This window comes from Arachis duranensis, chromosome 4 (assembly GCF_000817695.3).
Source record: "Arachis duranensis cultivar V14167 chromosome 4, aradu.V14167.gnm2.J7QH, whole genome shotgun sequence".
Lineage (NCBI taxonomy): Eukaryota > Viridiplantae > Streptophyta > Magnoliopsida > Fabales > Fabaceae > Arachis > Arachis duranensis.
In genome coordinates this window covers 42711123-42734538 of record NC_029775.3, presented here as the reverse complement: position 1 = coordinate 42734538, position 23416 = coordinate 42711123, and the positions used below count along the sequence as shown (strand labels likewise).

General features: G+C 35.5%; 2 protein-coding genes and 1 long non-coding RNA gene across 3 annotated transcripts; all 3 read right to left on the bottom strand.

The window, feature by feature from the left end:
* Window positions 1–12123: 12123 nt before the first annotated feature.
* LOC107484421 (uncharacterized) lies at window positions 12124–13116 on the bottom strand. The gene is made up of 2 exons (XM_016105004.1): window positions 12895–13116; window positions 12124–12792 (listed from the first exon to the last, which is right to left on the bottom strand). The coding sequence occupies exons 1-2, from the start codon at window positions 13114–13116 to the stop codon at window positions 12124–12126; spliced, it is 891 nt and encodes a 296-aa protein (XP_015960490.1).
* A 602-nt stretch (window positions 13117–13718) lies between these two features.
* LOC110280493 (glutathione S-transferase T3-like) lies at window positions 13719–15099 on the bottom strand. The gene is made up of 3 exons (XM_021141556.1): window positions 15092–15099; window positions 14484–14636; window positions 13719–14343 (listed from the first exon to the last, which is right to left on the bottom strand). Exons 1-3 carry the CDS (start codon window positions 15097–15099, stop codon window positions 13719–13721), a joined length of 786 nt encoding a protein of 261 aa, XP_020997215.1.
* Window positions 15100–15456: 357 nt separating this feature from the next.
* LOC110280032 (uncharacterized) lies at window positions 15457–16961 on the bottom strand. Its single transcript, XR_008008431.1, has 3 exons — window positions 16261–16961; window positions 15860–15947; window positions 15457–15535 (listed from the first exon to the last, which is right to left on the bottom strand). It is a non-coding gene; the product is annotated as an uncharacterized LOC110280032 (long non-coding RNA).
* Window positions 16962–23416: the final 6455 nt, after the last annotated feature.

Below are 23416 nucleotides of genomic sequence, written 5' to 3'. Positions count from 1 at the left end.
AAGATATTAATATTAAATAAATTAAAAAAATTAAAGCAAATTTTGATTTATTGAATTTGAGATAAGTTATGATTATTATCCAATTTTTATAATTATTAGATTATTTTCTATATTTAAATCATAAAATTGGTAGTTGTGAAATAATAAGGATTTTTATATGATTTTGGACTAAATAATTAATATTTTAAAATATTAATACCACTGTTTTGAGAAAATAAAGGATTTAATTATATTATTTCTAATTATTTGATTTGGACCTTTTATTGAAAATAATTTGTAAAATTGATGAGCCAATAGTATTTTTATGCTTTATTATTGTTGGGTTAAAATCTATTTTTAATTACTATATTGGCCCTATTTTTATTTGAAATTACGAAACTACCGCTAACCCTAAAAACCCTAACCCAGTTACCCATTCCCTCTAACCCTACAGCCATCAAAACCTTCTCCCAACAATCAGCAGCAGCAACGGCTGCAAAGATGAAAGAAAGAAAGAAATAGAAAGGGAAGCAGGGGAAGGGGGTCCGCCGGAAGAGGAAAGGGGAGATCTGAGAGTGAGGGTTTCGCTACCAGTGGAAGGAGGGAAGCTCGCTGCGCCGCGCTGCCGCAGCAGTCCATGCTGCCAGGGTCTCCGTCGCCAAGCTCCCTCACCGTTGCACCACCACGTTGCCACCGATCTGCCGCCACCATGGCCATCGCGAAGGAGGGAACCCAGAACAGAGAGGCGCACGAAGAAGAGAAGCTTGCGGCTAGCCTTGTCGCCGCCACTGCTTCCGTGTCTTCCAACGGCGCTACTATCGCCGCCGTGAATCGCGGCCAGAGGGGGAGCGAGAGCCCAGGAGAGAGGCGTGTCGCACTCTGCTGTGGTCGAGCCAGCCTTGCTGCCTCCGCTGTTGGGGGTTGTTTCCATCACAGTCGTCGGCAAGAGGGAGAGAGCAGTGCGGGAGAAACAGAACGCGATGGAGGAGAAGCCGGCTCCGCCACTACCGATCTGCTGCTCTGCGGTGCTTAGCTAAAGCTTCTGCACTGTTGCTGCCGAAGGAGGAGGACGCCATGCCATTGTTCTGGTCGCCTGGAGCCGTCCGGTGGCTACTGGAACAACCATCGGGGATGTCGCCGCTTGGCTCAGTCACTTCACCTTAGTTACGGTAAGAGTTACATTCCGGAACCCTTGAAAATCTGCACTTTGTTATATTTGGGTAGGAATCCTAAGGTTTTGATAACGTAGGGCTAAGTTCGAGTTATGGCATGTCACGGTTAGAGTTGCTGTTGCTGTTACGAGTAGTTGGGGCTGAGGTTGCCTCTGCTGCCGGAAAACTCTGCCGGCACCATTGCCGAAGTCCGATTGCTGCTGCCGCTCAAGGTGGCTGTCGGGCTGCCGCCGAACCGGTTCAAAGACCGCCACTATTTCGGTTCAGCCGCTCTTTCTTCGGTTCGGTAAGCGTTTCGACTTGAAAGCCCTTTCGTTACTATTCTATTATCTCACGCTGAGGTTTGTGGCATTAATTGCTGTACGATTGAGTTTCAGTTGTTGTATATTGCGATTAGAGTTGTTGAGACTGTTGCGAAAGTGGCTTGAAATCGAGGTTTTGGTTGCCGGGATTTTGACTGTTGATTTCGGGTCGAGGCGGAAAGAACTTATGAGGCGTTTGGGTTATGGAATTTGCGTTTTGAGGTAGGGACGCTTTCCAAAAATTATGTTTTACGCATTGGAATTATTACATATGGATACTGAATGTGAGATATTGTGTATTTAGTGATTGTATTTGCCTTATGTATTATTTGATTGACTCGAACTATTATGGATGTTGGTTTGACTGAATTGTTGTGCGGCTTTGTGAAATGTAACGTTTTGAAGTTGATTCTTTAAAGATTTGAAATATGAGTTTAATCCGTTGAGGATTGATTTGAATTGAGTTAATTATTGTGATGATGTGAAACGTCGAATGCACTTTTGAATTCAGCCTGGTTTACTTTAATCGACTCGGTTTTGGACAAATGATTTGTTATTTAGCCGTTTCTTTAAAGCTTTGGAAATGAGTTAAATTGGTTGATATTGAGTTGATTTTGAAATGGTTTTCCTGAGATATGCCACTGAGGCGACTGTTGGATTTAGCTTGCTTTTGAATTGATTTCTGGTTTTGAGCTGTTGAAAAGGAAAGAGAAACGGTTTAGTTGGGACCCGAATCGGGTGGCAAAAGTCTAAGTTGTAGGGGAGGTGCTGCCGAAATTTCTATAAAATCTTAGTCTTGTTTGAAAGGTTATTTAAAAAGGGTTGGATTTGAGAAATTGTATTATTTGATTTATTAAAAAGATATTTATGTTTTCAAGCTTAATTTATTTAATGAACTTTATACGTTGAGTTTGACTCATTTAGAAATGAACTATTTTTACCGTTTGAATCACTGAAGGAAAGAATGATGCTCTAATATTGATTTTAATATAAAAGGGAGCTTTTAGTGATTTTAAATGAATCTAGACTTTTAATTGAGTAATCAAGTTTGAGGCATTTTGGAAGAGTTAGAAAAATGGATTCCAAAAAGAAACCTGAAAGTGGTTTGATTCAAATGAACCGGTTCCGTTTCAAATGAGTCGATTTTTGGACCGGGTTGGAACTTGTGATTTAGTATGGCCGGTTTTATATAGTAAATTCAATTTTATTTACTTGAATTGAGAATCTATGATTTTAAGAGTTTCATTGAATTTTAAGGAATTGATATGGGTTGACCTTCCCTAAAGACTTGGGACTCTGCCGAGAAACTTTTGTTATAAAATCCCATTGTTGGATGGGTGATTTTGAATGTTTCAAAATGAATCTTTAACTTTCCATGGTTATGGAAGTTTTGGAAAGAGGATGCCGAGAGTGGCATTGTTTTTAAAAGGGGAACTTACTTTGAGTAAAAGTGGCTTATGAGCCTGAGATGATTTGAAAAATGAAACTTGATTTCAAAGTGAAATGAATTCAGAAAATGATTTATGGCTTAAATGCTGATTTCATGAATTTGATGATTTTGAATGTGGAAGTGCTGTTTTGTTGTGAGCCGGAATGGTTGTGTATGATTATGAATATTGGCTGGTTCTGGATTGAACCGTGAGCCGGATGGCTGAGATGGATGTTGATCCATGATTGAGAATGAAAGCATTTATGCTGAAACATTGATAAGTTGTGATGTTGCACTTCCACTATCGGAGATAAGAGTTTCCCTGGGAGGAAGCAGTGGCTAGCCACCAGGTGGAGACTCGAAGCTCTTTTGACCCTATGTCGTCAGGGTGGCCGGGCACTGTGAAATTCCCGGATGAGCTCACCCCCATAAATATTCACCAGTGAGGGTGATGGATATGGATCATGATTATGATCAAGTTTATATTGAGTATAACTCGAGTTGGGGAGACACGACAGAGGGACAGTCCAATGGTTAGCTACCAGGACTTGTCGGATTGGCTCTATAACCGACAGATGATATCATCAGCCACTAGGGACAGGCATGCATCATATGCATCTATGTGACATTGTTTGGGTTTGCATATTGTACTTGGTTTGCCTATGTGATTACTTGTGATTACTTGCTACTTGTTCTACTTGCTGTAACTGTTTGTTTGTGCTTGAACTTCCTATCTGTGTTTGCAACTGGGACTCTGTTGGTTTGTGGTGATTGGTTGTTGGATTGGATTGTTTGGGCCTAGGGCCGTGGTTAAATTGAGATGGACCGAAGGTTGATTCCGGTTTTATGTTTCTGGTTTGGAAAACTATGAAAGGCTATTTTGGTTCAGTATAGATAAACCTTTTTGAAAGGCTTTCGATGATTTAAGGATTGAACGGTTCCTCTTTCAAAAAAAAAAGATTTCCGACTTTACTTTTATTGTAAACTGTTGTTTTTGAAAAGAGGCATAAGACGGTTATTAATCACTGGTTCGGGTTATCTTCATGTATCCTATTGCAGTAGTTTCCAAAAAAAAAACCTCTATTGAGAACCCTTTCGAGGATGATGTTCTCACCCCCCTACATTTTTCCCCTTTCAGGATTTGGGCGCAGAAGTTACGAAGAGTTTATTTATTTGTTATTGAGATGCTCTGTATTCTTTAGATTATTATTTTTGTACCCTCGCCTTTATCTTGATATATTCTGTAAGAGGGATAGGAATTGTATTGGATAATGCTTATATATATGTGTGTGTGTGTGTGTGTGTGTGTGTACTCTTTGAGAGTTTTTGTAAGTTGTATTTGTATGTATGGATGTACGTTGTATAGCAAAAGTATTTTTGGATCGGTATTGCGGTTTATAGTTTTAAATAGGCTCACATTTTAGTATTAAATAGTATAAGAGTCGTCGTAATGTCCGAGCTATCTGAGTTGCGCAGCCGGAAGTGTGAGCTTTGATAGTTAAGGTGTTACAGTATTATTACTGTTGCTTGAATATTTGATGCAAGTTATTTATTAAAATTTTGAGTTTCAGTGGCTTTAATGTTAGTTTTATGTTATAGTTAGTTCACACTATGCTTGTGATTTGTTGTGTTATTTCTTTGGTTTGTCCATGAAACATATTTCAGTATTGTAATTAATCTGGAGTGCATTGCAAATTATATATGTGGCACATCTTTCTTAGTCTAGACTAGCATTTTGTAGTTGCATTAAATTAAGCATTGTTTGGTGCAAAATGACAATCATAGATTTGATAAATGTTGTGATTTTTCTGTTTTAGTCTCGGTGTGTTGGCTTCAGTCTTTCAAAAATTCAAGAGTTGTGTTGCATTCTTGATTATTAGTTTTTTTATTGAATGATATTCTTTTTGAACTTGTTTGTGAGTTATAGACAAATTATTATAAAAATTGTAAAAAAAATTATTAAATTTAAATATTTAAAATTATATATTAAATTTTTAAATAAATTTTTTAAAAAAATAAAATTTAAGTTTACCATCGGATTTATTAGAAAAAAATCAAACGGTAACAAGATTCAGAATTTTGTTAATTAAAAGTTTATATCCACCGTTAAATTTGCTGGTATAGCGGTAGACGAAAATTAAATCTGCTAGTAAATAATTATCGACGAGATTTATACCATCAAATTTATTTCGACGCTAAATCCGACAGTAAATAGGTTATTGGTGAATTTACCAAAAAAGTTCGCCAGTATCCGACGACTTTCTTGTAGCGAGTCCCAATACACAAAAAAATATTTAAAATATTATTGTTCATAAGAGGTACCTACGTTTTAACTGATTATTAAAATGGTCGCACTAGTGTACAGATGAAAGTGTGTACAAATATACCAATTTTTTTTATTATATTTCACGTATGGACACGTGTTGGTTCCACGCTGCAATGTGCAAGTGGCTCAGAGGAGGTCCCACGAGCTCACGGAGCTGCGAAGGAGCTGGCTCGGTGGGGTGTAGTTAGACAGTGTTCTGACGCATTCCGTAGGTTGGATGCTGCTGTCATGGACTTTGTTTGGGCCGAAAAAAAAAAAAGGCCGAAACACTTGAGTTGGTTCTTCACTTCGATAGTGGGCGAATGATTTAATGGTAGTTGCATTTTTTTTCACCAAAATTGGTAAAAGATAACCATTTCTTTACACTGTTGGGCACTTGGATCTTGGGATCAATCCTCCTTCAAAACTATTAAGCCTTATAATGTCCCATTTATTGAAGTTCACCTATCCTAATAATTTTAAAATAGCATAAAAAAATTTTTTGGGTTAAAATAACATTAAAATAAACATATTGAATTAGTGAAATATGATGTAAAATGTTAAAATAAATTATTATTTTGACCCACAAAAAATAAACCAAAAATAAAAGAAACAATATTTTTATTTTTTAAAATTAATTTTAGTTTGACAAAATATACATTTTGAGGAGAAATAACAAATAATGCATTTATTTAATCCAACCTTTTGTTGAGTCATCTAAAAAGTTATTTGAAAAATATATATAAAAAAGACCGTTCATCAAAATGGCGCCGTTGCCGGAGATTTGCAATGGTGTTATGTTATTGGTTATTGTACATATGTGAATATTGTGAATAGGTTTATCTTTTGTTTGTTTCTTAATTTTTGTTAGTTTATTTTATTCTCTCACTATGAATTCTCACTTTGGCTTTGAGTTTGGTTCTAATTGTGTTGTAGGAAATGTGGACTTTAATGATAACATGTACCAAGGATGGAACGAACAAAGATGGGAGGAGCCTCAAGGAATTGATCACTCCTATTGGCAACAACCTCTAGATACTTATAGGTATAATTTCCATCCTAATGCATGCCAATTTAACGGCTATGATTACTCTTTTTGTGACACTCAACAACCACCATCATATGCCTATGAATCTCATCCTCAACATGGACCTCAACCATACTCACAAGCCTTTCCACATCAAGCACCTTCCTATGATCCATATCCACCATATGACCAATCATCCATCCCATATTCTTATGACCATTATGAGCAAGAATCTTTAGAACCACCACAACCCTATCAAGATTACTCCCAAGAACCACCTCAATACACACCATCTCCACAATTTTATCAAGAGGAACCACCTTCCTACCATGAATCCTCTCTCCAAAATAATGAACCTTCTTACTCACCCCAAGCCTCAATGGACGATTCTCTCACTTTGTTACTTTAAGGGCAAGAAGCCATGAAGCGGGATACATTTGAGTTTGTGACCAATTTGACCAAGGTGGTGCATGCTCTAGCCCACCAATGTTTGAATACTCAAGTTTCCCCCGTAGCCACATGTGGAAAACCTAAAGAAGAGCAAAGCATGAAGGAGAGATTGGAAACTCCGGTGGGGGATGAGGGATGCCATTTTGTATTGGAGCAACTAGAGGAAGCCATGATTATTGAAGAAAAGGAAGAAGTGGTCGAAGATTTAGGAGATGTTGAAAGTCCAAGGGGATGTAGCATCATGGAGAACCCTTCCAAGAAGCTTGATATTGATGTTGAAGAGGGTGCGCAACCTCCAAGGCAAGTCATAGTTGAAGACTTGGAAGAGGTTTATCAAGAGATGGATTCAATCATGGATGAATTTCTATCTACAATCGAATCCTCCCCCATTGGACATGGAGTTGAAATTATAGAAGAGTGTGCACAACCTCCCATACCCTTGGTGAGCAATGCGAAAGAGAGTGAATCGAAAGAGAGCTACCAAGAGGAAAAAGTTGGCATGGTGTATATTGAAATTGAAGAATATGAAGAGGTTGATCAAGAGATGGATTCATTCATCAATGAATTCCTATCCAAAATTGACTCACCTCCCATTGGGCAAAATGAAGTTCTTGAAGGCAACACCAAGCCAAGTGATGAAAGGGAAAAGATTGAAATTGAAGAAGCTAGTGAAGAGGTGAAGATAGTCAAGAAAGAGCACGAGGGAGTGGAGCTTGCAAGATCATTGAGACCACCCCTTCCAAAGTTACCATCCAACACAACATTCAAGTGGGTAAAATTCTTATCCCTAAGCTTTACTTTCTCACTTGAATATGGTTTAGTTGAAAATGATGGTCAACTTAGAGCTCTTTGTGGAGTTAAGAGTATAAGAGAGTTGTGTAGTGGTTGGAAACGTCATTCTAAGCTCATGAAGGTTGTAAGCTCAAAACTCAAGAGCAATGGTTGGAGTAGAACCAAATTGCATGGGTCTAGGAAGTTGTTTGGAAGCTTCTTTGAGAGTTCTAAGGTCATGCCACCCACATGGACTAATAATGATCAACTTAAATATGGGTGTAGAAATAAGATATGGGATCCCGGTATACATGAGGATCAACTTTGGGAGCCCCAAGCTTGTGAAGAACTGCATCAACACTTGGTGCAACAAATAAGAAGTCTTGGGGCACAATGGAGAACCAAGCATTGGTGGGAGTTCCAAGATGAGTACAAGCACAAGCCACCTTGAGAGGAGCTCTCCATAAGTCCAACTTAAGGACAATAAACAAAAGTGCTAGGTGGGAGACACCCCACCATGGTAACATCTTTTCATTTTCTTTCTTTGTAGATATTGGTAGAATTAGTTTAATTTCATGTTTTTATTGGTTTGTTAAGTTTAGTTAGAAGTATAATATGATAAATAAGGTTTTAGGGTGTTTTGGCATCTTTTTGTTGGATTGAAAGGCTTGGATTGGTGCAAGAACTTCGAAAAAAAAATTTTGAAAACAGAACACCATCCACGCGTGCGCGCACATAACGCGTACGCGCACCTGAGCATTTTTCGACCATCCACGCGGACGCGCATTGTACGCGTATGCGTGGATGCGAAAATTCGACCCCAGCCAAAAACCCGAGAGTTAGGCCTGCACTGTGCGAACATTGGGCCTAAGGCACAAGTCTATGCACGCGTGTGCGCACCTGGCACGTACGCGCACACGATCTTAAGTTCGCAATGCACGCGCACGCATGCTGTGCGCGCGTGCGTCGATTGTACGATCCACACTCCTGGTACTTTTACCAGAGAGTTGTGCCACTTTTGGGCCAACACTAAGCCTCTCGCGTAACACGACGCACGCGTGCGCGCACTTGGCGCGTACGCGTCCTTCGACCAATATACCCATTGACGCGTAAACGTGCATGACACGCACGCGTCGGTAAAAAAAAGAGTTTTTTTTCTCCCCTTCCATTTTCTTTTGCTTATCACATTCGCATACTTCTACTCTTCCCATTTTCATTTAGTTTTTGCAGCATGTTTTCATTTTTTTAAGTCATTTTAATAATGGTGTTGCATCTTTCTACTCAATTGTTGAGGATTCCTTGCATTACTTTGGTGCCTCTTGACTTGTTTCATATTGTTGGGTGATGTTTCTTTTCAAATCAATGCTCGATCTTTTATGCACTTGTGTTCTTTGTGCATTGATATGACCTTATATTGTCTTTCATGGCCCACTCTCTCTTGTTCGAACTTGATGCTCATCATGCTCTTCATACTTTGACCTTACTCTTGCATCAAGTATCATTGATATGCCATTTTCTCTTATTGTTCCCTCCTCTACATGTTGTAGCTAACATGTAGTAGGGAATCATACTCTTATTTGGCATTAGCCCCCGCCTATGTTCTAATTGCCTTGATATCTTTGTTATAGGCTTAATTTTCTTTCTTTCTTTCCTTTTGGGTTGGCCACAAATACGGAAGGAAAGGAAAAGCTTTTAAATGGGGCAACAAACAAGTCATCCGCACAACCTTTTGAAGGAGCTCATCAATTATAGCAACCCATCCACCTTGCTCTACTTTGCATGCACCGAGGACGATGCAATCTTCAAGTGTGGGGAGGTTGTCTGACCGATCTCCGTGGGTAACAATTTCCTTGTCCAACACCAGTTCTTAGTTTTCTTTGTTAGATTAGTTATTGCATTGCATGATAGGTTGCATGTTAGTTAGAATTTGTACATATTTTTACCACTTCTTTTTTATTAGGACTACTTGGTTAGGGTAATGATTTCGTTTCCAAGAAACTGTTTTAGGGCACCCTACCAATTTGAAAAAGAAAATTTGTGGAACTTGCTTGAAAGAATGTATTTTGGAACATGGTTTTTGAGCTAAGAACACACAAGCATGTGAGTTTTGAGCCTAATTGCGTGGTTACATCTTATAACCACTTATCATCCTTCTTGTGTGCATTATTCTCTATACACCCTATGGTTGCTCCTTCACAATCATCCTTGTATACGTTTTGCTTGTCCCATGAGTCTATCTTTTGACGGATGGTTGCTTGAAGCCGGTCCATTGCTTCCTTGAGGCTATCTTGTTCCAACTTGCAAACATAGGTAAGATCATCTTGCTCTTTGTAACAACCCAATTTTCAGTATGCCTAGATCATACCGGAAACTGAGCGTTACCAACTTGTCTTTCTAGTTATTATCTATTATTTATTATATGAGCTAGATTCGTTGTTAAAAACGTAGTTATTTTGCGAGGTACTTTTTTTTGAAAATGTTTGGATTAACAAACAGAATCATTCATAATCAATTCACAAGTAATAACAGATAAAATAGTTATAAACAACCACACATACATACATCACAAGTAGTTGACAACATTCAGTGATTCAGCCTTTATTAGAGTATAGCCTTTTAGTTAAAACACCCCTAGATATAGCTAGATAATAACCATATACATATATATACATACAACATCCCAGGCCCTGACCTGTTCAAGAAGTCCCTAAGCTGGCTCCCAGGCTAGCCTAGACTCTATACTCACCTAGTCCCTCTAAAAAACAAATTTTGGAAAGCATGATTAGAGGAGAATTGAGAGAATTGACCCTACACACTTGAGCGACTAGAGTGCAAACACTTCCGGTGAGGGTTCGATGCTCGACTCCTTGATTCCCGGCTTTCATGAGCACCCTTCTTGCAAGTCTACTCGAACTTAAATTTTTATACTAAAATTGGTAGGATTCATGAATCGTCATATAACCTTAGCCCTACCCGTTTTTACATGCCCTTGGAGGATTGATTTATTTTTAACCAAGTAGGTAGAATCATTTTTGCATCTAGTTGCATTCATGTAGATAGGATGCATATAGATAGGTTACATTGAATAAATGTTGATGCCCTTTGCTTTCTTTTGGGTTAAGCATGAGAACATGCTTGGTTTAAGTGTGGGGAGGTTGATAAACCCCATTTGTAGGGCTTATCTTATGCTTGATTTAGGGGATTTTATAACCTTTTACCCACATTTATGCAATGAAATAGCATGGTTTTGTATATTCCCCTTTAATTGTGCTTAAGAGTGAAAACATGCTTTTTAGGACTTAAAATAGCTAAATTTAATTCACCTTGATTCTATTAGATGCCTTGATATATGTGTTAAGTGATTTCAGATTTAGGAGGCAAAGATTGGATCAAGGGAATGAAGAAAAAGCATGTAAAGTTGGAGAACTCATGAAGAAATAATGGAACCAAAAAGCTGTCAAGCCAATCTCTTTGCACTTAATTCATCATAACTTGAGCTACAGAGGTCCAATTGATGCGGTTCCAGTTGGGTTGAAAAGCTAACATCTGGGGCTTCGAAACCATATAAGATTTGCCATAGTTGCATCGCGCATAGAGGCGCACACGCGCACGGTACGTGGATGCGCCGATGGTGGCACATGACCCACTTAATGCAACACGTGGCCAGCGATTTTAAAAGCCTTGTGGGCCTAATCCAACTCTTTTCTGATGCTATTTAAGCCAAGGATTGAAGAGGAATCAACATACTTTTGACCATTAGTCATAGTTTAGTTTTAGAAGTAGTTTTTAGAGAGAGAAGCTCTCACTTCTCTCTAGGATTAGGATTAGGATTAGGTTTAGTTCTAAGATCTAGATTTTAATTCATCTTCTTCTACTTCTATCTTTTCAATTCCTTGTTGTTAGATTCATCCTTCTTCTATTCTTTTGTTGTAATTTCCTTTATGTTGTTCTTGTGTTTTGTTGTAGATCTACTTTTGTTTCTTCTACTCTCTTTCAACTCAATCAAGGTAATTCATAATAAATGTGTTTCTTTTGATTGTTGTTGTTAATTCATTTCAATAATTGTTGTTAGATTTCATTCTTGTTATCAATTTACTATGCTTTCCTTTTATGCCTTCTAAGTGTTTGCTGAAATGCTTGGTTGGATTTTAGAGTAGAGTTTTATGTTCTTGGCTTGGAAAGGTAACTTAGGAACTCTTGAGTTACTAATGTCCAAGTAATTGATGATTGGGATCCATTGACTCTAGTTCTCACTAATTGAATTAGTGGAGAGTTAGGACTTATGGACTAGGATTGATATAGCTCATTTGACTTTCCTTTACTACTAGTTAGAGGATGATTTAATGAGATTAATCCTTGCCAATTCTCATATTGTGGTTAGTGATTAGGATAGAGATCCTTGACCACCAACCCTTGTCAAGACCTTTTTAGGCCTTAGTTTACTTTCTTGCCATTTCTCTTTCATGCTTCTTATCAAAACCCCAAAATAACTCACAACCAATAACAAGACACTTTTTTGTAATTCCCAGGGAGAACGACCCGAGGTTTGAATACTTCGGTTTATAAATTTTAGGGGTTTGTACTAGTGACAAACAACTTTTTGTATGAAAGGATTATTGTTTGGTTTAGAAACTATACTTGCAACGAGAATTCATTTGTGAAATTCTAAACCGTCAAAAAATCGTTCATCACACTCCGAATGCTCGCTCCACATCTTTTCTTTGCCCTTCTTGGTATTGTGCAAATAACTTGCATTTCTCCCCTTGTGGCTTTGAGATTGATTTGACAAATGTGGCCCATTCAGGATAAATACCATCTGCTAAATAGTATCCCATAGTATAATTATTACCATTAATAGTGAAATTTACCTCCGGAGCATGGTCATTTAGAATATCATCGAATACTGGAGAACGATCTAACACGTTGATATCGTTATTTGAACCAGAAACTCCAAAGAACGCATGCCATATCCAAAGGTCTGAAGATGCTACAACCTCAAGTACTATGGTTGCAACGCCACGATAACCACTCATGTACATACCTTTCCACGCCTTTGGATAATTTTTCCATTGCCAATGCATGCAGTCAATGCTACCCAACATGCCAGGGAAGCCACGACCCTCCGCCATTTGTAGCAGGAGTTGTACGTCATTTGGTTTGGGTTTTCGTAAGTATTCATTCTCGAACACCAAAATGACACCTTCAACAAATTTTTCCAGGCATTCAATTGTAGTGCTCTCGCCTATGCGCACATAATCATCAACAGCATCAGCTCCTACGCCATATGCTAACATCCGTATCGCAGCGGTACATTTCTGGAGTGGTGACAAGCTTCTTCTTCCAGTTGCATCAACCCTCTGTTGGAAATAGGGATAGACGTTTGAGAGAGCATCTACTATCCGAAGGAACACCTGTCTTCTCATTCGAAATCTCCGTCAGAAAATGTCAGCATTATACACCGGTTCATCTGCAAAGTAATCTTGATAAAGGTGATCATGTCCTGCTTCTCGATCTCTGTTGATCCATCTATGAGTAATTGGGATAGAGCTTCTATCGATATCTTCTTCTTCTGAATCTTGGAGTAAACACTCATCGATCCAATTATCTATGATTGTGTTATCTTGCCGTCTTCTTTTGCCATACAAAGCCTCATTAAACATATCATCAAAATTTCTAGCCATATTTAGAAATGTAATTTTTAGTTCTCTTTCGAGGTGAGAAACAAGAGTTGAAGTGGAATTGCAGAGTCATTGATAGTTGATATTTATAAGTGTGTCTGCAATAAGTACCCTAATGGCTAGTTAACGGCTAGTTTTTCAATGGCTAGTTTTGCAATGGCTAGTTTTGCAACGGCTAGTTAACAGCTAGTTTTGCAACGGCTAATTTTGCAATGGCTAGTTAACGGCTAGTTTTGCAACGGCTAGTTTTGCAACGGTCACTTTCATGAACAATAAGGGAACAATAATATTAACTAATTTAAAAACTTACATCAGAAATAAATAAAACAAACTACATCATAAACCAGTAATACGCAATAAAAATAAGAACATACTACATAACTCTACGAATACAAGAAACCATTAAGTAAACCACTTGGTGATTATTTTCTCACATGCAATCTCATGAAGAGCTCGTCGTTTTTCACTCATTGTAGACGTGTCAGCATTAAGTATTTGCATATCCATCTCCCTTTCCCTTTCCTTGGCCATCCTTTCCATTTCCCTTTCTTTTGCTTTTATCTCCATTTCTTTAATATACGTCTGAGTTTGTAATTCTTTTTCTTTCATTTCTGCTTGAGCTTGTAATCTTGTTCTTTCATTGCCGCTTGAATTTGTAACTCCTTCTCTTTGATTGCCATAATCTTTGCTCTATGTTCCTTCTCCTCTTCTCTTTCTTTTTCCCTATCCGTTAGTTCCTTTTCTCTAACATTCTTAATATCTTCCATGAGAGATAATTTTTTGACAACCGATGATTTTCTTTCGCTAAAATCTTCAGACATCTGTGCTTTTCCCTTACCTTTTTGCTTGCTCTTCTTTGATCCTTGTGGGCGAACGGGAGAGTCCACACCGGGTTCGTCATCCAACGGTGTTTCTGGGTTTGATGAGGATGAGTATGCTCCAGTTGCACTAACCTTGGTTCTCTTTGAGCTGCCACTCTGTGTAGGTAGTTGGCTTCTCCATTTTTGCTCCAACCGAAGCATGTTCCAATGCCTCTCAAAAGTGAATTTTTGACCATAATTTGTGGAATAAAGTTTATAAGCCAACTCCTTTATATCATCAGCGTTCGAACCATTCCTTATGTTTCGACTAGCTTGATCGTAGCAACCAGCAAATTGTGCAACAGCCTTGTTGATCTTATACCATCGTTTCTTACATGCAACTACCCCCTTGTCATGTCGGAGCAAAATTCTACAAAATAGCTATGAATTCGACTCCAAAATGTTTCCCCCTTTTGATCGGTACCAACTATAGGGTCAGTTGAAACATTTAACCATGCACTGATCAGCATCTCATCCTCTTTCCAATGCCAGTGTTGAATACTATCTTGCCTCCGATCTTCAATATCATCATTGAGGTCGATAGCATCTAATCCATGAGCGTTGGCAAAATCTGAATATTGCGAATTTGGACTAGATTGTATAGGAGTCTGAGAGGATGGGTTAGAAGAGCCACCAACACCAGATGAGTTATGTCTTGATGCACTAAATTGAGTTGGAAACGACAAGGAAGTTGGAGTAACATTTCCGATAGGAGGGTTAAATATGGATGAAAATGGTAAATGGGGTATTTGTGAATTTTGATTTTGTGATTGGAATATAGGAAATTGATTATTATAAGGAGTTTGAAAATTGAAATTAGAGAGATTTTGTGGATTTGGATTTTGAAATGTATTTGGTAGTATGAAATTTTGATTTGGAACTTGAGAGTTTGAGGTTTGAGATTGTTGGGTATCTGGAATTTGAGAAAAGTTTTGTAAGTAATTGAAGAAAGAGTTGAGTTGGTTTGGATCCATTTTTTCGAACAAAAAATAATAGTAGCAGAACTTTGATTTTGTAAACTTAGAAGAAGATGAAGAAGAGCAGTAGAGAATGTGAGAATACAAGTGTATCTAAGTGGTATATATAGAGTAACAAAATATTAATTTATTAATAATAACGGTAACATAGTAACGACTAGTTTCTAACGGCTATTTTTACAACGGCTAGTTTTACAACGGCTAAATTAATATAATAATATAAATATAAATAATATTTAATATTAATAATGATATAAATAATTAATATAAATTATTAATTAAATAAAAATTTAATTATTTAATTTATTTACTTATTAATAAATTAATTATAATTTAATTATTTAATTAATTATTAGTTACTTAATGGGAGTTCCCATTCAGAGGGACTTCCTCGCTTTGAATGGCGTGAAAGAACTCAAATGAATTCCTCTCCAATGCCCCGTCTCTCTTTTCATTCTGACATGCACAGTAGGAGGGCTCCATTTATTTGCACGTTGGAGATGCTCTTACACTTCGGAGGCTTGCTAGGATAGGTCTTCACTGAAGTGCATTGTAAGGGGGAAAAAGCCACCTTTTCCAATCAGTCTACAACATATGAAATGTAAACTTGATAGAATGCAAATAACAGGCTCACTATTCGAGAAGCTGCTTTCTTAGGTGGGACACAGCTCACAGTTGTCAACTGAAATTATGACCCACACAGCAATTACACACAAAGAATCAATCTTTTATTTTAATTGCTTATTTAGTAATTAGTCTTTTTCATTTAATTTGCCTAAAAGAATCAGACTACTAAAGAGTAATTGGTCTTTTACTTCATGGAACAAACAAATTTTATTGGTTTGTGCCATAATTAGTTACTGGTTATGAAAAAAAAATGAACAAGCATAACTGACAAGTTAGACTAACTTGACCATAATGCCATTCTTTGGAATTACTCGGGACATCAACCTGTCTGTTCCACCATATAGATCATCTCCAGCAACAATTTCTTCACCTACATTATAGTATATTATCAGCGCCAAATATAAGAAAATATAATTTTTGCATCAAAAAGGGGGAAAAAGAACAGTTCTTTGAGAATTCATGGCTTTCAGTCCCATAGTACATTAATCGGTAAGTTTTAAAAATGAATCCAACAAACGAATAATCTAGGAAAAATACCAATAGTGATGACACGACACTGCATGAGTGAATGCATGAAACTACTCATATTCTTAAATTCTCAGTGATGAATCTAATCTAAATTTCACAACTAAAAATGAAAAAAAACCAGATTATAGCACAATGAAGAAAGAAAAGGCACCAACTTAAACAAGATGAGAAACAGCACTCAGAGCAGCCATTCCACTGGTGAAGCATATGGCTTTATCTGCTTTATCATGTTTCGCCAACAAATTGAGAACACAGCATGCAAGGTAAAACGTGGTGAGAAAAGAAAACATTAATGCCACAATATTGGCAGTTGCAATGGTAAACAAACACAACTAACAGGACACAGTAAACCTTTCTAAAGCATCTCGAGTGAGATTTCCACTTCTGGTATAATCATAAGGACCATTTTCTATTCCATTAGGCTGCATGAATAGAGTACTGGTCAATAAACATAATGAGATCAAGAGAAAACTACTCCTTCCATTCCAATTGGCACTCTTACTTTTTCGGTACATCGGAAAATTAATGTATCTAGACATATTTATGTCCAAATACATTGGAAAGGTTCATGTCACAGTGTGTATCAAAAAATCAAAGCTTCACCTGCTTAATAGTAGTAATTTGGTAGAGCGGATTATTGACTGCTCCAAAAGGATCATTGCATTGAGTCAATAAGATAATTGCATTGAGACTTTGACAAAGAAAACAAAATTAAGTAACATTCAAACAGAATAACAATGATCTTCGTTGTAAAAAAAAAAGTCTCGTGAAAAAGAATCAAATCATCGAGAAGTGATTAAATTGAAGAAACATACGTGACTGGCATTCTTTCCAATTCCTATTTGCTCGAATACCGCAATCCTGAAATATAATAAACAACGCATCATTCAAAGGAGTAATATCAGCAAATTAACAGGGAAGAAGAAGAAAAAGAAGTACCAGCAGTAGTTCAAAGGAGAAATTAGAGTGCGAGAAAGCATCGTTGAAGAAGAAGATCCGAAGTGAACAGATCTGAAAATGCTTTGTACCACAGCAACTACAGTGGCATCGACGGAAGAAAATGTGGCGGCAACGATGGCAAAAACTGCGGTGGCAACATTGGCAGCAACGACAGTATAGAGAGAACATATGCGTTAATAGAAGAGGTGGCTCGATCTAGAAGCTCTCTACTGCAATGTACACGGCAATGATAACGGTGCTAAAGACAAAAACGGCGGTGAGAACGATGGCAAAAATGGCGGTAGAAAATTTAGGGTTTCATGCCTCTCTCTCGACTAATTCAGTGCCTCTCATTTGAGGAAAAAGAAAAAATTAGCATGGAACAAAATGGAAATCAAGCAACCATGCTCAAATTCCATTTTCACACGATATACTTTTTATTAATAATTTTGAATTTTAATTAATGGAGGTTTTTTAAATTGCCATAAATAAAATGTGTTGGGGAGGTTTTAAAAAACCTCCATAAAAAAATTCCATAAATAAATAGAAATCTTGTAGTGTTAATTTCTAACTGCTACATGTGATAAATGGTGTTTTAGATTGAAATATTACTTGAAAGATGGGAAGATTGCAAACTTTAACGAGCTGATGGCTACTGTGGCTACCGAAGGTGAGAAAAGTGGAAACGTCAAAGAAAATAATGCATGAGGGTTATGGAAATTACTCACGAATCACGTGATGACATTTTGTACCATTTAAAGAATTTTACTTTTTGTTATTTGTTGGTAGAATTCATTATATAAAATGTGACTTGTAATTTTAAAACTCTTAAATTCCTTCCGTTCTTTTATCCTTATAAAAAGAGTGTCTTAGTATTTTCTTTTTCGGTAGGACTAATATCTGGAGATGATATATTGTCTATTTAATTATTTCTATGTTTTTATGTTCAGGTTGAGAAATTTGTTGAGAAATTAGAGTTTTAAACTCGAGATTTATTTTGTTTTTTGAGTATAAATATATAAAATAATTATAGCAAAAATTATATATGTCACCAATTATTGTTTGATTTGTCTTAAAATAAAATTTTCATACTATATTTATAGGTTTGGTAATAAAAAAGAAGTGAAAAAATTTATATTGTGTAGTGATAAAGATAAAGTCAGAAAAATAATTTTTTTTTTTAAATTTTATGATGCTATCGCCACATTTTAAAAGCATGGTTGTATCTCTTGCTATTGCCACAGTTTAAAAGCGTTGCCATATTTTATTATCACCACACCTTAAAAGAGTGGATGTATCTGTAAGACTCCGAATTTTTAAAAAATTAAATAATTAACTATTTAAGAGCTAATATATTATATTGAAACGTAATTTTTAAGAAAATTATTTTTAACAAAAATAACTAAATAAAATTTTATTTAATTGAAGTTTAATTTAATTATTATTTATTCTATTAAATTTAAAATTATTTATCAAAAATAATTTGATAAAATATATATATATAAACCAATGCCACGTTTCCTTTATATATGCAAAGCACTAATGACACATGATCACCTTTCATTCCATTATTCATCATTCCCTTTACTTCTTCACCGAACCATAATGAAAGAAAAGAAAGAAAGAGAAAGACCGTGGGTGAGGGAGGAAACCATGACTCTCTTTTATCTTTCGGCTTCGATTTCTTGAGATCCGTAATTTCAATAAAAAATCTAATTCGATAAAAGTATTTGTATATTTTTTTTTATATGTTGACATTATTTTTGTCCAATAGAAGTTAACGGTGACATAACTTTTCTTCTTCTTGAGTTTGGTCAATTAGAGTTCTACGAGGTATAGGCGATTTCTGACGTTTTCTTTTTTAGTAGCTTGGTCAAAAAGCTTCTCCAAAATCTTTATTGACTTTGATTTCGTACAAAAGGTGGGATTTCGTTTTTTAAATTATAAGTTTTTAATTTAAGAATGCCAAAAAGCTTTATGAGTAATTGCAAATAATTTATACGTGTTTTGTGTGTCTAATTAATGAGAATTGATTGTAATTGTGAGTGTTGGTCAATTTGGTGTTGCTTGTTAAATTAAAATATGAATTGAGTTTATGAATTGGGGTTGAATTGAGACTATGTTGGATGCTGGGATTTATGGTTATGGAAGTGGATGGTAACTGATTTTGGTATTAGTATGATGGTGAATAGGTGCTGATGAATGGCTGGTAAAAATATGCGAGAAGGTGATTTTGGTTAGTATTAAATATTAAACGAGTATGGTTGGAGGAATTTGTAAAGTCTTAATGAAGAAATGAATTTCCTTAAATTTCAAAAGCAAAAGATTTGAAATGAGCTAGTTTAATTAAAATAGAAAGAGGCTTAGTTTTAAAGAGAATGATTTGATTCTATTTGATATTTTGAACGGTGTGAATATTGAAAATGATTTGTTACTTGAAAATATTTTGAAAAGAATTTGAAAGGTGGTAAGGTTGAGAATCTTGAAAGGTGGTAAAATCTGAATTTTAAAAGAAATGCTATCAAAATTTTATAAAATCTGAGGTTTTATTTGAAAAGTTATTTTAAAATATTTGGTTTTGAAAAATTAAATTATTTGAGATTATTTAGTTGAGAAAAGGTGTATTCTATTTTTAAACTTGATTTATTATGAAAAACCTAATGTTTTAAATCCAATTTTGTAAGGAGATATTTTGTTTTAAGAGTTGTTTTGAGCTCGGTTTTTTTAAGAAAAAGAATCTCTGCCACAGGAGAGCAGAGAATAAGGATTTAAAGAATATATTAACTTAAAGAGATTGCCTACCATAGGAGAGCATATGTGATATTGTTTGGGTTTTAGTGCCAAATGTAAAATGAGGACGCCCACACATTGAGAACTATTTTTCATATGTACGCTTATTGATTTGGAAAGTCACCTTTATGCGGCTTGGCCGTACGACTTAAAGTCACATTGTATGCGGCCTAGCCGTAAGACTTATAAGCACATTGTATGCATCTGGAAAACCATATCTGGAACTTGTGTCCGGGTAATGTCGGGAGCGGGTAGACAATCGACACATGAGCTCATGGCCTGCGTTAGGGATAGACATGCATAATGTTGTTTGCATATTTGAATTTGATTGCGCTTGTTTGTTTTATTTCTTTATGATTGTACTGCTTGTCTAGTTGTGATTTTCTTGTACATTAAATTGAGTCTCTTTGTAAAACCCTTGATTTTTGAAAAGTAAATAATTAACTATTTATGAGCAAATATATTATATTGAGACGTAATTTTTATTATTATTATTATTATTATTATTATTATTATTAAAGTTTAAAAAAAAAAGAGAAAGAAATTTGGCCGAAGCCTTTAAGGGAGTAAAGAAAGAAAATTTTAAACATGGCTCATATGCCTTATACATATACATAATCATATTTTTTTTAACTTGGATTTATTTACTTGGCCAAAGTCATGAAGGCAAAAGAAAAGAAAGAATTGGCAACGTGGCTTGCAATGCTTATATACATATATATTATCATGACACATAATCTTATTCATTAACCATCATCATGCCTGCTTTCATTATATTCAATATCACCACCGAAATCAAAACTGGGAAAGGGAATGAAGTGAGAGAGGCCGAGAGTGTCTCTCGAAGAACCGTGACCTTCCATGAGCTTTTGGCTCCGATTTCTTTAAATCCATAATTTTAATAAAAAAATCTAATTTGATAAAAGTGTTCGTATCTTTTTCCTCTACACGTTAGTATTATTTTTGTTCGGTAGATGTTGATGGTGATGTAGCTCCACTTCTTTTTGAGTTCGGCTAATTGGAGTTCTAGGAGGCACATGCAATTTCTGACATTTTCTTCTTCAGTAGCTCGATCAAAAAGCTCCTCCAGAATTTTCGTTGACTTTGATTTCATACGGAAGTAGAGGATTTTATTTTGAAATTAACTGTTTTAATTTATGAATGCCATGAAAGTCTAGTGAATATTTGCAAATAATTTATGATTGTTTGGAGTGACTGAAAGTGATGAATATGAATTTAATTTCTTGATTGTTTAGGAATACTGAGAATTTTGATTGTTGAGTTAGAAAGTCAGTTTGATTGAATATTATGTAAAATGATTTTCTTGGGTTGAGGTTAATTTGATATTGAAAATAAATCCGCATTTGGAATCGATTTGAGATATTGAGAATGAGTTTTATTTATTTATCAAAAATGATTTCTGATTTTGGAAAGGTTATAAAGAGAGGTGTTGGTTTCAAATAAAAATGATTTGAGTTTGATTTATTAAGAAAAAGAGATTGTCTGCCACAAGAGAGCAGAGAACAAAGATAAAATTAATATATTGATTAATGAAATGACTGCCACAGGAGAGCAGATGTGACATTGTTTGGGCCTTAGTGCCAAATGTAAAGTGGGGACGCCCACACACTGAGAACTGTTTTCCAGATGTACGCTTATTGATTTGGAAAGTCACACTGATGCGGCCTAGCCATACGACTTATAAGTACACTGATGCATCTGGAAAGTCATATCTGGGACTTGTGCCCAGGTAATGTCGGGAGCGGGTAGGCAATTGATACATGAGCTCATGGCCTGCGTTAGGGATAGACATGCATCATGTTGTTTGCACATTTGCATTTGATTGCACTTGCTTCTTTTATTACTTTGTGATTGTATTGTTTGTCTTGTTGTGACTTGCTTGTACATTGAATTGAATCTCTTACTTGTACTATTTGTTTGTGAGTATATTAAAGTGATTACGAGTTGACATTTGACTGAGGATTAATTATGTGGCTGAGAGACAGAAAATGTGACTAGTTTTATATTTAAAATTTGTTTTGAGTTTAGAAATTTAAAGAAAAGTAATTATTTATCTAAAGTAGAAATAAAAGTATTTCCAAAGGGTTAACAAAATAGTTTTACTAAGTAAGTTAATTATTTGCATTAAATTCATTACTTTTACGGCATTCCCATTCCCTACTGAGAACGTGTGGTTTGTTCTCACCCCAATCCTTTCAGTGACACAGGTTTGAAGATTCAGTTAGAAGATGCAAACGACTAGTAGATTTACTTGTGGTTCCTATTATTTTTATAGAGTTCTCTCGCCCTTGTTGCTTTAAGTTTTATTTTATCCAGAGGGATAGGTATTGTATTTGAGTTTTATATTGAATTCATTTGTATAGCATTTATTATTATTAATAATTGTGTGATTTTAATTACTACAAATAATTTTCTAGTATTTTCTTATAAACTGAAATGCGATATCGACCTAAAGGCTCAATATTAAATAGTAAATAAGGAGAACAGGTTAGTAACTCCTTACTTTTGGTACGATCAAGACGTGCTAAAGTTAGGGTGTTACACTCTTGCTTGTACTATTTGTTTGTGAATGTATTCAAGTGATTACGAATTGACATTTGCCAGAGGATTAACTATGTGGCTAAGAGACGGGTAATGTGACTAGTTTTATATTTAGAATTCGTTTTGGGTTTAGAGATTTTAAAAAGAGGTAATTAGTTAGATATAGTGGAACCAAGAGTATTTTCAAAGGGTTTGATAAAAATATAGTTTTATTGAGTAAAGTTAATTATTTACACTTTATTTCGTTACTTTTACGGCATTTCCATTCCCTATTAAGAACACATGGTTTGTTCTCACCCCAAAATCTTCCACCCTTTCAGTGACACAGGTTCAAAGACTCAGTTTGAAGTTGCGGGCGATTATTAGTTTTTTTTTAATTAAGTTTATGTGTTGAGTCGCTTTCCTAGAATTCCCTCTCCTTTGTTAGTTAAGATTCTATTTTATACAGAGGGATAGGAGTTGTATTGAGTTTCATTTGAATTCTTTTGTATGATATTTATTATTCTTACTAACTATGTGACTAGTATTACTTGGAAATCTTTGATATATAATTTTTAATTAATAGAAACAAAACTTTTCGACTTTTCTTAAAAATTGAAATGCGAAATCAAACTAAAGGCTCATTATTAAATAGTAAATTCGAAAAGCAGGTCAGTAATGCCTCAATTTTAGTATGATCATGACGTGCTAAAAATTAGGGTGTTACAGTATCTCTCGCTATTGCCAGACTTTAAAAGCATGGCGTATCTTTCGCTATTGCCACGCATTAAAAGTGTGGCTGTATCTTTTGTTATTACCACGCTTTAAAAATGTGGTTATATTTCTCACATACCGGAAAAACGTGGCAAAAATACACAAATATTTTTTAATATTTTATTGATACTCTTAAAAAATAGAAATAAAAAACACAACATTACTTTTACTTTTTAATTATAGATAACAATTTATTTCTATGAAAAGAAAAATATATGGAATGATATGAAAATTACATAATTATAATTACCATTTTTATATAATTAT

Coding starts and splice junctions, on each gene's coding strand:
- LOC107484421 (XM_016105004.1), bottom strand. CDS start 13,116: ATGGCTAGAAATTTTGATGATATGTTTAATGAGGCTTTGTATGGCAAA. Junction 12,793..12,894: donor ATTACTTTGCAGATGAACCG/GTGTATAATGCT, acceptor TATTTCCAACAG/AGGGTTGATGCAACTGGAAG.
- LOC110280493 (XM_021141556.1), bottom strand. Junction 14,344..14,483: donor GATGATATTGAAGATCGGAG/GCAAGATAGTAT, acceptor GCTATTTTGTAG/AATTTTGCTCCGACATGACA.